The sequence below is a fragment of the Astatotilapia calliptera genome, chromosome 2 (assembly GCF_900246225.1).
Source record: "Astatotilapia calliptera chromosome 2, fAstCal1.2, whole genome shotgun sequence".
Classification (NCBI taxonomy): Eukaryota; Metazoa; Chordata; class Actinopteri; order Cichliformes; family Cichlidae; genus Astatotilapia; species Astatotilapia calliptera.
The window spans coordinates 38,162,167-38,176,825 of record NC_039303.1 but is presented as its reverse complement, the minus strand read 5'-3'; the positions used below and the strand labels follow the sequence as shown (position 1 = coordinate 38,176,825).

Here is a 14,659-nt window from a genome sequence, read left to right as displayed (position 1 = left end):
TGTGACCCCACTGGAGAACACGTGACCTGACTGATGTGGGAAAATGTCAGTAGTTTGTTGACATTATATACTAAGAAGGAATACAAGACAGTCAGAGAGTTTTCAAAGAACTTGTACACGGGTGAATGCCTCTGAGAAGACAGACACACCGAGTACAGGCTGCTTGCTTTATTTATAAGGCAAAAAATGGGTAACAGTACTTCCTCTTTTACCAGAAAAGAGGAGAGTTCAGACATAAAGTTCAGACATAAAGTTCAGACATAGAGTCAGCTTATCTGATCTTTCACACACTAAAATAAGAATACAGAAATATATCATGCTTATCTGATCTTTCACGCTTAAAGTAAGGATACAGAAATATATCATGTCTTGTCAAAACATCTTAAACACTTAAGCAAGGAATGCATTGTGTTCTCTTTTAACAATAAGCTTGGTTATGTGAAAATATATGAACACTCGGTTATAAGGCATACTTGGTTATATTGCATTTGAATAAAAAGCATATTTGTTTTTACTTGATTACACTCAATGATTTGTATTTAATAAAAATCCTCTGACATTCCCTCCTGATGTTAATATATTTCACATGTTTAAAATGTATACAACAATTGTCTGTGAAGGTTATTTATTAAGTATATTAAGCCATTTTTTTAATTTTCAAAATGTCAGCAAAGCAGATATGGAAATCATTTGGTCTAAAGAATAAAACAAAATAAAATAATAAAAAGAACAAAGAAAATCATAGCTTGGTATTTAAAAATGATGAAAACCTAATATTTAAAATGAAAACTTCAAAAAATAAAAGAATGAAAACCTTATAGGTAAAATGATGAAAACCTGCATAAACTACTAATGTGTTAATCAGTGCGTGATCACTTGACAAGTCATATTTAATCACCACGTCAGTCATTAGCAGTTATTACAAGTTCTCCTCTAACAGAATTGCAACGGGATGCTGTTCTTCTTGAGGCAGGGCAACATAAGCAGTCATTGTAGTTGTTATCATCTTTGAAATAATTAGTCTTAGACATGGCGGTGTAGCTGCTCCAGATGTGTGGTCAGTGACATATTTCTGCAGAATGGTCAAATTCTGCAAAGCTTCATAAATGTCTCCGCTTACAAACTCCTCCTTGTGATGCTGTTAGCAGGTCTAGTGTCAGTCTGTTCTGCAGCACCATCGTTCTGATGGCCTTCTGTTCTCCTGCTAAAGCCGGTCCCAGGGTCTTTGTCAAAGTTGATGCGTCGTAGCAGAGCATATCGGTTGATTTCCACGTGATCCCGCACCTCGGCAGCTCCAATGCCGGGGATCAAGCTCTGTAAGAATTTCACTCCTCCTCAGATGCGAAACTCTGGTTCCTTTACTGCTTGGTGCCGTCCGTGCACATCCTGTCTGGTAATGAGTCTTTGTTTGTAGTATCATTCGGTAGCTGTAGTTGGAGCGACAGTTGAGGCTCATCAGTGTCGCGTTACTGGCACAGGTTTCGTTGAGTGAACAGTCCATACACTTCCTCTCGTTCCTCGGTGGGCAGAAAGTGTATATGTATTTGCATAGCAGTCAGTTTTATTATTCCAGTAAGCTGTAGTGTTCATAAACTTGGTGTACTTTCCGGGTACATGCATAGCAGTCAGTTTTATTATTCCAGTAAGCTGTAGTGTTCATAAACTGCCACCAGAAATTAGTGGCATAGCCATGGGGAAACTTGGTGTACTTTCCTTTGTCATACAGTGTCTGCCTTTTCTTCATATAGCGTGACTTATTGTCCCTCACGGAAGCAAAGATGAGGAGCCCGGCCACGGTCAGGGCCGCTGCAGTTATCAAAAGCCACCACCGCATGACGACGGGACACACCCTCCTGTCGCGAATAGTTCCCCCCGGCCAGGAAAGCTGACCCCTCCACTGGGCGAGATCACAACAAGTGGGCACGCCTGCTGTCAGCTGTGTTTAGATGGCTTCACTTACTCGCCTGCAGTGACTCTGATGGATGCAAGATGGTCGTTCCGCTATTTTGCAAGCTCCAGTTTTTCCTTTGGAGCACTTTGATCATAACCCAGTCACCGGGCTGTGATCTGCAAGACACTTGATAGACATCATTACATTCTTCGTCATTTACAATCATCTCTTTATTTTCCTACAATTTAGACATACATTTTGCTACTGAAATTATATCTGCCTTTTTCACTGGGTAGATTTCTGGCCACTTTGAGAATACATCTATAACCACTAGGGCGTATTTTTACCCTTGGCATTCCTTTAGCTCAATAAAGTCCATATGGATTGTGTGGTCTCAGGTTTCCCTGAGCATTATATTTTCGACAGGTCATGCATGTTCTGACAAATTGTTTTGCTGAGGTTTCAAAATTTATAGTGTAGAAATGAGAGTTGACAATACAGGGCATTCCCCCCGTTGACAAATGCGTACAGCCATGAGTCACTAATGCCGCCATTTCGTGGAGGAATTTTTGGCAACACTGGCTTGCCATAACACATCATTAAGTTGTTTGTCAGAACTGCACCGTGTTTTAGCCATTTTGCCTGCTCTGCTGTGCTTGCTGCTTTTTGTTCATTTTGCAACACATCCAGTGAAATCTGATGTGTGTTTACTGCCATCAATGTTATGTTTGTCTTTTGTGCCGCCTGTTTTGCTGCTCTGTCTGCAAAATTGTTGCCTGTAGTAATGAAAGAGTCAGTTTATGCCAAATTTTTTGCAAAATGATGCACAGCAGAGAAAACATACTGGCTGTCTGTATGTATGTTTATTAGTTTGTCTTTTTGTATTTAGCTTTCGCGTATCACAGCTATCAGCTCAGCGCTCTGTGCAGAACATGAAGAAGAAAACGGTTTTGCTTCTATTATTTTACTATCTGTTGTTACTGCGTAACCTACACAATTTAGGCCTGTGCTGTAAGGTCAAATGCTGTTCTCCTAGCTTCCACACTTGCTGATCATAAGGTGGATCTGGGCCTGGGGTTTGTTTAAATCGCAGAATGTTGTGATACTCGGTCGGTTTCTGGAAAGTGGATGTGGCGGGTGTCATTTAGTATGCACTCAGGTGTAATACCAGAAAAGAATGGCATGACTGCTATCTTAAGTTTTGTCAGAGCGTCTCTACTTAACAACTTTACTGGACACGACGGGTCATATATGCATTTAATAAAGCACCTGCGGCCACTTGCTGTATGTACTAGTTCTAAAGGGGCAGTTAATTGTTGTACAGTTGTGTGGCCTGAAGCTGACTTTACAACTAATTTGTCCTTTGAAAACTGTAAGTGGCTGCCTCAGAACTGTTTTGCATTATTTCTCTGTGGCCTACCCCTACAATCTCGTGTGAAGTGACCTTCCTCTCCACGGTTCTAGTTCTTCAAACAATTCATGGATCTCACACATTTCAAACTTTCAAGATAAGGTTGTTTTCCATTTATACAAATATATATATATATTTAACTTTGCATTTTTCATAGCTCATAGCTCACAGCTCTAAACCTAGGCATTTTTCAATCATATGCCTAATCACCATGTGTCACTGTGATTCTCAAGTATTGTCACAAGTTCGTTTAAATTCGTTTCCAAAATCAACAAAATAATCAAACAAAAACATAAAACATAAACGTGTCAGGACACAAAAGAAAAAAGAAAAAAAAAAATGCTGCCACCCGAACAAGGCAGAAGTCTGCATATGTTGGCTTTTAATAGCATGCAGCTTGTAATATGGTAGACTAATGTGCCTGTGTTAATTCAGCTCCATATTATTGTGTGAAGTTGCACTGGGTTGGGAGTGGCGTTGTGTGTGTCACATTTTTGGTTAGCCAATGGCTCGAATCAGGTTGGACTAATTAGAGGCAGGTGTACTTGATTGCACTGATACACTGGTCTACTTATAGCCCACACTACAAACACTGCTGTTTCGTTTTGTCTCTCTGTGCAGGTATGTAATGTGATGAAATCAGATATGGGATGGATTGGTTTTGCGCTATGAATTTTATATTAAGTGTGTCGTTTTGTCTCTCTGTGCAGTCCAGGGCCTATTATATGCCACAGCCTAAAGACAGCTGGGTTCCAGAGGCTTGAGTGACCACTGACTATATGCTTGCAGGGTGGTGGGTCTCCAAGGACAACTTCTAACCCTGTTAAAGGCAACATGTGGAGTGCAACTTGGCTGTGTGGCATAGCTGGCTCTGGCCTTTGGACTGTGTGTGTTTATACAATTCATAAGTGGGAAACTGGACTGTTTTATCTATTATCTCTTGATATATTTTTCGTCAATAAATTATCTTTTAGAATTTTATTGACTGGTATCTTTTTGCCCACGACTGAGACGGTTGGTCAGACCTAGAGTCTTTCTTTTGGTGTGTTACAGCAGCTTCTGCTCTAAAAGAAACAAATAAATAAAAAGAAAAGAAAATGTGGAACATGCTCATCAGCTTAGCGGTGTCCACACATTTAATTCAGCTTCATAATCCTGTAGGTTTAGTTATTTTCTACAGGGTTTGGCTTATTAGTTGTTATTATAGATGTGCTCTGTATCTCAGTAATATTTATCTAGGATAAATTACAGGTTTTCAAACAGGTTAAGTGCCTCTATGCACCTAATTGGTTTAGATATTGCCTTTATTTTCTTCATCTCATATGTCATTATACTGAGTTTGAGCAAACCTTAAACTTAATGCAGACTACTTCATAACAATATTAATATTATATCTTTATTAATTATTATCATATTTTTCTGTCTATATAATGACAATAGTATATTACAATATTTCATTAGTGTATATCACTATACTACTACTAAGCTAATTTAATAGTTAGGATCATCTTACTCAGCAAACAGATAATTTATAGTTCATCCAATCTGTACAAATTTGCTTTTTCTCTGAACAGGTTTGTGCCTACTTTTAGACTGGTTTTCTGTTTGCCTCATCTCAGATCCAACCTTCATTCACATTCATTCTCTCTGTTGCATGTCGAACCAAGTAGTTTATTATTATATTTTATTTTGTATCCATCAAGGACTGTGGGAGAGCTGCAGTTCTCACCCATTTCCAAGCTGGAGACATTTATCTTTTCACACACTTTCCTTGGCTGAACAATGACACAGCCTTAATCTACCTTATGCATCTCTCTTTTTTATAGAAAAGGTCTTCATATGAATGATTTCCTTTTATTTATTTCATACAATCTGGGCATGATCGTCATGCCAACTATATTTCATTATTTAGTTCTGTTTGGAGGGTCTCCACGTAGGACAATTTAGTTTCTTTGGATTTCTCCACCTATTTGCGCTTATTTTGGCCGGCACCTGGATGGATTTTCTCCATCCACTGCTCATCAGCGGTTAATTCAGGTCTTGTGGGTTTATTTCCCATTTTAGTTTATTTGTTTTATTTTTATTTTATTAATACCGCCAACACATACACTATGAAGTTTGGTGGATACAAAGGTCGGAGGAGGTTATTGAGGCAGCCTTCTACCCTGAGCTAAACTCAGGGCGGCCCCAATTTTATGCGATGAAGCGCAACCTTTCTCTTCCCCACCACACAATACCTCACAGGAAAACAGAAGAGTAGTACAGAGACCTAGAGTCTCTATTCAAAGGCGTACTTACTCTTTACACACATACATTGCGCGCTTAAACGAAAACCTGCTTTTACTCGACACTCCTTCCCTTGTTAAAGTTTTTAGCGGGTGCGATCCACACAGGAAGTGCAATCCCGTCTTATAGGTTACTTTCGAACCTTCGGTCCACACAGGACCTCTCTTAGTGTCCACACAGGACTCTTATTATCCACACAGGATTCTACAGGTATGAGTGTCGTTGTAAAGTCGATTTATTTCAAACGCATGATGTTTATGACTGTTGGTTTGACTTCTGACCCTAGCAGCAGTTGTTCTATATTGTAAACTTCGGCTTCATCTGCTGTTAATTTTACTTTAGTTTTAGAGTTACCCATTTTAAACGTCAGAACTGTGACACTGTCTCTGGTATGAAAAAGTGGGCGGGTTATCAATAACAGGCTTCTACTCACTGGCTAATCGAGTGAGCGGTTATTGATTTTACGTGATGACGCACAACCTTGGTCCCACCCTTAATCCAGTACGTGAGTGTACACAGGAAAACAACTTTGAGAGAAGCGGTTCGACCGCGTATTGGGTCGTAAATGACAACTCACTTCTCTTTGTTAACACAAACAGAGCGCGCTTTTATGATTTTTATTGAGATTTTCCGTATTTTTCGTCGTGCAACCTTCTAACCGTTCCGTTCAGCTGCTCACACAGGGCAACCGGAACCTGTTCCGTTCAGTTGCTCACACAGGGCAACCGGTACTTTTAATGGCGATTTCTAGAATCTCGCTCTTGCCTGTCGTCTCCTTAGTCCCGCATGGACACTGAGATCTGTCGGCGCTCACCAGGTTTACACACTATTTTAAAGGAAAATCTCAATATCAACGTATTTTAGCGCTTGATGGAATGCAGTGTTTCATATTCACCTTACTGTGGCGCTGCGTTTTGGATCCGGCTCATCTGGTCCTGGCGCCGTGGAGCCTGTATAAGACGCTGACCGGAGATCGAATGGTCCCGGTTTTTCTCCTTTACTGTGCACAGGTTTTTTTCCAGCGCAGGCAACACGACGTCAGGATCGATGAAGACCGTCTGTGGAGAACTAGACGTTAAAAATAACAGTTAGTTCTCCGGCTACGAAGGACCAATTAAATGTCAGGGGTTAGACACTTTTTCAAACACAAGTAAGTGAAATAAGACACTGCAGACCGACTCAGAGTTTAAGAACGTGTACACGGGTGAATGCCTCTGAGAAGACAGACACACCGAGTACAGGCTGCTTGCTTTATTTATAAGGCAAAAAACGGGTAACAGTACTTCCTCTTTTACCAGAAAAGAAGAGAGTTCAGACATAAAGTTCAGACATAAAGTTCAGACATAGAGTCCAGACATAGAGTCAGCTTATCTGATCTTTCACACACTAAAATAAGAATACAGAAATATATCATGCTTATCTGATCTTTCACGCTTAAAGTAAGGATACAGAAATGTATCATGTCTTGTCAAAACATCTTAAACACTTAAGCAAGGAATGCATTGTGTTCTCTTTTAACAATAAGCTTGGTTATGTGAAAATATATAAACACTCGGTTATAAGGCATACTTGGTTATATTGCATTTGAATAAAAAGCATATTTGTTTTTACTTGATTATACTTAATGATTTGTATTTAATAAAAATCCTCTGACATGGCTGAAGATCAAAGACAGCTTGGTAAGATTCCTCCCGTGGAAGTCAGGAAAATGGTAAATAGACTAGTTCTTATATAGCGCATTTCTACTCTTCTGAGCACTCAAAGCGCTTTACACAACTCGTGCATTCACCCATTAACACAAGCGCATTGATCTAAGTGCAATTTGGGGTTAATATCTTGCACAAGGATATTTGGCATGCAGACTAGGGGAAGCCAGGAATCGAACCACCAACCTTTTGATGAGTAGATGACCTGCTCTACCGCCTGAGCTACAGTCACCCCATAAAAAGGGATGCCAGATTTAACATGTTAAACAGTGAATTGCTGTTAGATGTTCACCAGACCGTGCAAAGGCCTCAAGAGAGAAATGCTGAGTAACATTAGTAACTTATTAGCATCACAGCTGGATTTTATTCAGATTATATGTGTATTATTTACCAAGGTTGGAATTTCCAGAAAGCAAAATCTGATTCTTTGAAATTCAAAAGTGAAACACCAAATACACAACCTCAGTGTCAACTATAGTTTTAACGTGTCACACACAGTAGTTTACGGCAAATAAGCAGAAGTCAACTTAGTGTCACTATATGCTACACACAGTGAGAAAACAATGTTTTCAGCTAACATGAGTGTTTTCAAGTACAGTTTTACTTGTGGATAAAATACTGGCCAAAACACTAAAACAGAAATAGTTAATATTCAAATGCACATCAAACATGCAGTCTCCTGATTCCACCAAAAATAATAACCTATTTAGCATTCTTGCTTGCTCAGCCATCTGTGTCAATGCATAAAAGAAATGCAGTAATGTGATGTGGATGACTGTCAAGTGTTCAAAAACAACCCAAAGCATATTACACACACACCCAAACATTCAGCGTCACATTAAATGTGACTTTCTGTTCTTTTTTTGGAAATGATGAGTCTGGTAAAACAGGAAACCCTTATTCTTTCCCTTTGTGTATGACTTCTGAATACTTTTCATCCTATTTCATCTGTTTGTCAGCCTGTTATTCAATCTATTTTAGTGAAAAGGGGGAATACCATCATGGAACAGAATACACTGCAGAATTTCCTCAATTCAATTCTATACTAGAAACAAACCTTTCCTACAGTATAGTAGCTAAAATGATAAGATGGGTTAAAGGCTAAAGGGTGTGTGTGGAATAAAATGTTAACTCCTGAGTGTGGGGCTGCAGCTGAATGCTGTCTTATTATTAAATTAGTATTTAATTATTTAGTCTTTAAAAGCACTGTTTTTTATTTAACATTCCCAAGATAAAAACCATTTACCTTACAATGTTTTGAAAAAAGGATTATACTAAGAGACAAGCAGAAAATTGTGACTAATAAGTGGTTCAGAGCATAAATTAATGGAATTAAATTTTATTTATGCAGTCCCAAATCACAACAACAGTTGCTTCAAGGCACTTTATATTGTAAGGTAAAGATACAGAGAAAAACAAAAAAAACCCAACAATCATATGACCGCCTATGAGCAAGCAATTTGGGAATGGTGGGAAGGAAAAACTCCCTTTTAACAGGAAGAAACCTCTGGCAGAGCAAGGCTCAGGGAGGGGAGGAAGATGGGATGAAGACACTGTGGGAGAGAATCAGAAATTAATCATAACTAATGATTAAATACAAAGTGCCAGTACAGGTGTTTGACAGATTTATTATTTCCTTGAACATAGTATGTGTACAAATGTTGTTAATGTGTACAAAATGGGAACAGGGAAGCAACCTAATCTGTAATACCTCACATGATGTGCAACGCCAAGCACGCAATTCACCTTTTTGTGCTAATCAACCATTTCTTTTTCTTTGCTTCCTTGTGGTTAAACAGGAAGCAAAGGTTTTTTTTTATTAATGTCTGCTTTACATGAAGCTCTGTGAAACCTGAGCGATACCGTCATCAGTTTACCACAAAATAAATTCTTAAAGAAATCCTAAAAATAGCTCTGCAAATTTGATCCTTTTGCTGCTTAAGGTGGTTTAAGTCAGTTAGCGACATTTCGTTTCATCTTCAGATATGAAAAAGCAAAGGGGTGGGGGGGTGTGCTCACAAGAGATACTCAGAGTGCTAACAGGGTTTTGTCATGTCTCACTAACAGAAGAGTGGTGGAATACAGCTAAGATAAATTAGATCATAGTACATAAACCCCAGCACTGCAATTATTATATTTCTGCAGTGCAGACTATTCCGCAATACATGACTGTGCAGTCTTTAAGCTCACCACTTCCTGTAACCAGCTGGGCCTATCAACGGTGGTCAGGATGCGATGGCAGCTTAGCCCAGGAAGATGATCAAACAGACTCTCTCAGAGAGGACAAAGCTGTATCCAGGTAGACCCATGGGAGGGCAGGCAGAGGGGATTATCTGAGGACACATTGATCAACCCTTCTAATGTATGACTATTCTTAGAGAATGTGCCATGAGTAATGTTTAACCCTTTACAGCCGATTGGAGCAGGCACGCTCTGTTTTGCATAACTATTTTTAAATCCCAGTAGCACTGCAACCATGTAAAATAGCGCAATTTTTTTTTTTTTGCATATGAAACCGGAGGAGTTGTACTTACATCTTATGCCATCAGCTTGTCCTAGGTCACGGTTTCCTTCCACATAAAGCTTTGCAAAAACTGCATAAAAAGCACTTGCAGGAACAAAAACACAATATTCCAGAAACATGCTTTACCGATCCGATCAGCTGTTTTTTTTATTGTTTTTTTTTTAACTTTATTGAAATTACAAAATGAACAGCCAGTCATTCCAGTTCAGCCTGAATAGTAGACATACAAGGCAAACAAAAGCAACAATATACAGTGCAATGAAACAAGAAGGACAAATAAATAAAGGAAAAAAAAAGGGTGGGGGGATGTGAGAGACTTCATATTTTAGTACTTGTGACAGCTCATTTGTTAAACATTTCTGAATGAATTTCAATCAGTGATAAACCTTTCTTATTATAAGTTAATTTAAGAGAGTTTAAATAATATTCAATTTCAATCAAAAACAAATTAAACGATGGGGTTGAGTTTTGAAATTTACATTTATGTATATGGAATTTCCCTAATAAGATATAAAGATTGACAATGGCACATTTTTTTTCTCTTTAGTTTCAAAATAAGTGATAATGTTCTTCCCTTCAATTTTGATTTTGTATGTTGTCTTGCACAGTATATAATTTTCAAGCTCTCTCCAAAATGTAGCACTGTATGAACAGTCATAAAACAAATGAGTAACACTTTCAAGTTCAGTTTTACAAAAGGTGTATTTTCTATCAATGTCACAGAATCTTGAAATGTACATGTTGGATGGATATATGTTATGTAATATTTTCAAATGTAATTCTCTAACTTTGTTTGTAATACAAAATCTAAAAGGAACAAGCCACGCTTTATCCCAGTTGATATTATCAAAAATCCAATCAGCTGTGTTGGAATACACGTCAGCGCGAACTTTTGCATTTCCGCCATTACCTGCCCGAAACCGGAAGTGACGTCATTTTCGCGGAAATTTAGTCTTTTTTTACTATCAGGGCCTCAGGGCCTATACTGCTCTTTTTAAAAGTTATCTTTGACTTTATGACTTTCTGTGTCGTTTCTGGGATGCTTAGGACTCATATTGCACTGCTGGAAATAGTTTATTTTGATGCATATGCTGCTTTTTTGCAAATTTGCAGTATAATATTTATTTTCGTTTTTCCTGCAGTGTATAAAAATTGGTGTATTTCAAAAATAAAACTATGAAGACACTCAAAATAAATTTCCTGTGGTGGGAAACTATTTTGTGCAACTTTTTTGTATTTACAGTTTTGAGGGATAAGCCTCTTAAATTTCTCTAACTACAAATATATGTTAAAAAAGCAAGAACAATTTTCAATTTTTTTGTAGTTTATTGCACTTTTTTGCAATTTATGTAATTACTATGCACTTAATGAATACATATTATTAAAATCTGGGCTATAATGGTTGTATTGATGTATAGCAACTTGAAATGCTCCCAAAAATGGCACCACAGCAGGTAAAAATATAATATAAGCTCTGGTGGACTTGGTTCTATGGTAGGTCTTAAAGGCTTCCTGTCCTGTTTGCAGGTAAATAAATAAACTGGTAAATGAATAAACTGGTAAATGAATAAACTGGCTTAAAAAAAGAGAAAAAGAAAGAAAAAAGCTGTATTAAACAACCCAGAATCAAAAGTCCAGGGTGAAGCTACAGGCTGACACTTGAAAGAGGAGAAGACATTCTACAGACAAGTATGTTACAAATATGCTGAGGATCTTCTATCCTTTCTTTATCAAACTGCTAATCACTTTTGTTAATGTGTTTCTTACAGAGACACTAAATATCATCATGAAGCTGCTGACTGCATCTGCACTTCTCTGTGCAATGATGGCTCTGACCGCTGCTCAGGGTAAGTATAAAAGTATGTTACTAGTATCATACTGAATGTTGTGCATGTCAATGGGCAGCTGTCCAAATAATAAGATCTATTTTTAAATACATGTTTTTAAAAATAGAAATCTAAAGGAAGAAAATGACACATTTTCCAGTTGAAATTTGTGGAAAAGTAAAACTATTGCCAATAAAACACAAGTTAATGACCATAATTATAATTATTCCAGTAAAGGGGGAATTGAGTCAGCATTTTATCACACAATATGTTTGCTTTCTCTTGTCAGATGAGTGCTATGTTCTCAAGAAGTCCTCATCATGTCCCGCTGGTTGGACTGAGTACAACAACAAATATTACTTCTATGTTTCTACACCCTTACCCTGGGTTGATGCTCAGGTAATAACATCAGGACTCACCAGTTACTGTGACTGCGTTTCTTTGATTCTTTAATATTTGGATAAGAGCTTATAATAATATTTTATAATATTATATTAAACATTTTTATATTGACAATTATTAAAATGTTATCAAAGCCAATGTGCGGTTAAAAATTTGTCTAAAATTATAATAGTTTGTATTGATCATTGTTAATGTTATCTTTTATTGAATTTTGATAATGCTATCATTTGTTCTAATATGTATGTACAGTTGTGGTCAAAAGTTTACATACACTTGTAAAGAATATAATATAATGGCTCTACCGAGCGTCCCGTTATTTCTAAAACTCTGATTTTTCTCTGATAGAGCGATTGGAAGAAATACTACTTTGTCACAAAAAACATTCATGAAGTTTGGTTCTCTAATGACTTTATTATGGGTTAACAGAAAAAAGTGATCACATCTGCTGGGTCAGAAATATACATACAGCAACATGAATTAGCAATTTTGGTGACTTAGAAAGTTGTCAGTGAACTGAGCTTCATAGCATGTCCTCTTAACTGCTTGTGAGTGATTATGAGTGACGACAGCTGGTGACTTCTCTCAGGCCAGTTAAATAGGGCTCATTGGATACAAACCCCCACAAACGCCACAATGGGAAAGTCAAAGGAGCTCAGCATGGATCTGAAAAAGCGAATTATTGACTTGAACAAGTCAGGAAAGTCACTTGGGGCCATTTCAAAGCAGCTGCATGTCCCAAGAGCAACAGTGCAAACAATTGTTTGTAAGTATAAAGTGCATGGCACTGTTTTCGTCACTGCCAAGATCAGGAAGTCCTCATCATGTCCCGCTGGTTGGACTGAGTACAACAACAAATGTTACTTCTATGTTTCTACACCCTTACCCTGGGTTGATGCTCAGGTAATAACATCAGGACTCACCAGTTACTGTGACTGCGTTTCTTTGATTCTTTAATATTTGGATAAGATCTTATAATAATATTTTTTAATATTATATTAAACATTTTTATATTGACAATTATTAAAATGTTATCAAAGCCAATGTGCTGTTAAATTTTGTCTAAAATTATAATAGTTTGTATTGATCATTGTTAATGTTATCATTTATTGAATTTTAATAATGCTATCATTTGTTCTAATATGTATGTATGTCATATATGGCTTTACTTTTTAACAAGTAAACAGCAACAATATATTAGTAAACAAGAAATACAAACAAAGAAGCAAACAAACGAAAGTCTCCAGTTTCACGTTCCTACAATTTATGCCATGGATAAATCCCCTGTCAATTTTTGCTTCGATTAAAACCAGTTCTTATATGTACTGTGAAATATACATCCAAGCTTATAATAGCAAATATTATTTTTTTAAATTTATAAAAATAACGCTAATTATTGCAGTAAATGGTTTAAGCCACCAACTTTAACTGCATGAAATAATTCTGAATGATAAATGATTGTAAATGTATTAATCATTAGACCTTTCAATATAATAATTATTAAAAAACGTTACTTTTGTTACTTGTTGAATTGTAAGCTATTAATAAAAGGTCAGATAATTAAAATCAATAATTTTGTCAGTTAATGTAAATTTTTCTTTGTATGTTTTATTATGTTTTTTTATGTATGTGGTGGTGTAATCATGAAGGTTGTTTTATAAATCTTCTGTAACTCTTCTGTCTTTTTGTTTACTGTAGAGAAACTGTCAGTCCATGAGTGCAAACCTTGCATCTGTACAGAGCCTTGGGGAATACCAGCTGATTCAGAAGGTGATATCTGATGGGAGTAGAGCTAATGGACGGACATGGATTGGTGGTTCTGATGGTCAACAGGTATGCCAGTCTGCCAGTTAAAACATAAATCTATCCATTGAATATTTTACTTATTTTTCACTCTTATCTTTTTTTCCATTGCCATATAATTCCATATATCTTGTTTCATATATTTGATGTCTTCAGTTTGTATCTACAATGTCGGTAGTAGTGAAAGTAAAGACAAACCAATAAATGAGCAGGTGTGTCAAAACTTGGTAGTCGATGTATAATGTTAAAGTGTAGTTTTGTTAAAAAACGATTTATTATTTTTAACTTTTTTCTTTTCTGTAGGAGGGTTATTGGTTTTGGATCGATGGAACACGTTTCCAATACACAAACTGGTGTCGGGGGGAGCCTAACAATTGGGGGGGCAGCGAGCAATGCATGGAAATGAATTTTCCAGGTATAATATTGTACATAATATATACAAGTGCTATTGTCATTATACATAAAACCAAAAAAAACATAACATTTTTCTCATATTTTTGTGTGCATGCAACAAAAATTTCGGTTAAAGTTGATTTTTGGTGTTTACAGGAGACCTGTGTATGAATGATCAGTCTTGCCAGGACCGAGCCCCTTCTGTCTGCATTAAGAGTAAATGATGATTCCTGGCTGACATGAAGGCACGGCATCTGAAAAAGAAAGAAATCTTCTCATATATCACTCAAAATATCTGTTTTCACATCTTTACCTTTTTCTTTTGCTGTAACGATGCATAAGGAACAAAGCGACAAGTGACATAAAAAAGTGTGATTGTGTCTTTTAAAAGGAGCAATTGAAATGTGTAATGGAAAGAAT

General features: G+C 37.0%; 1 protein-coding gene across 1 annotated transcript; it reads left to right on the top strand.

Moving 5' to 3' along the window:
- Positions 1-11,594: 11,594 nt before the first annotated feature.
- On the top strand, positions 11,595-14,463 carry LOC113009146 (ladderlectin-like). The gene is made up of 5 exons (XM_026147299.1): positions 11,595-11,665; positions 11,934-12,043; positions 13,742-13,876; positions 14,150-14,261; positions 14,396-14,463. Exons 1-5 carry the CDS (start codon positions 11,605-11,607, stop codon positions 14,461-14,463), a joined length of 486 nt encoding a protein of 161 aa, XP_026003084.1. The 5' UTR covers positions 11,595-11,604.
- The last annotated feature ends 196 nt before the right edge of the window (positions 14,464-14,659 follow it).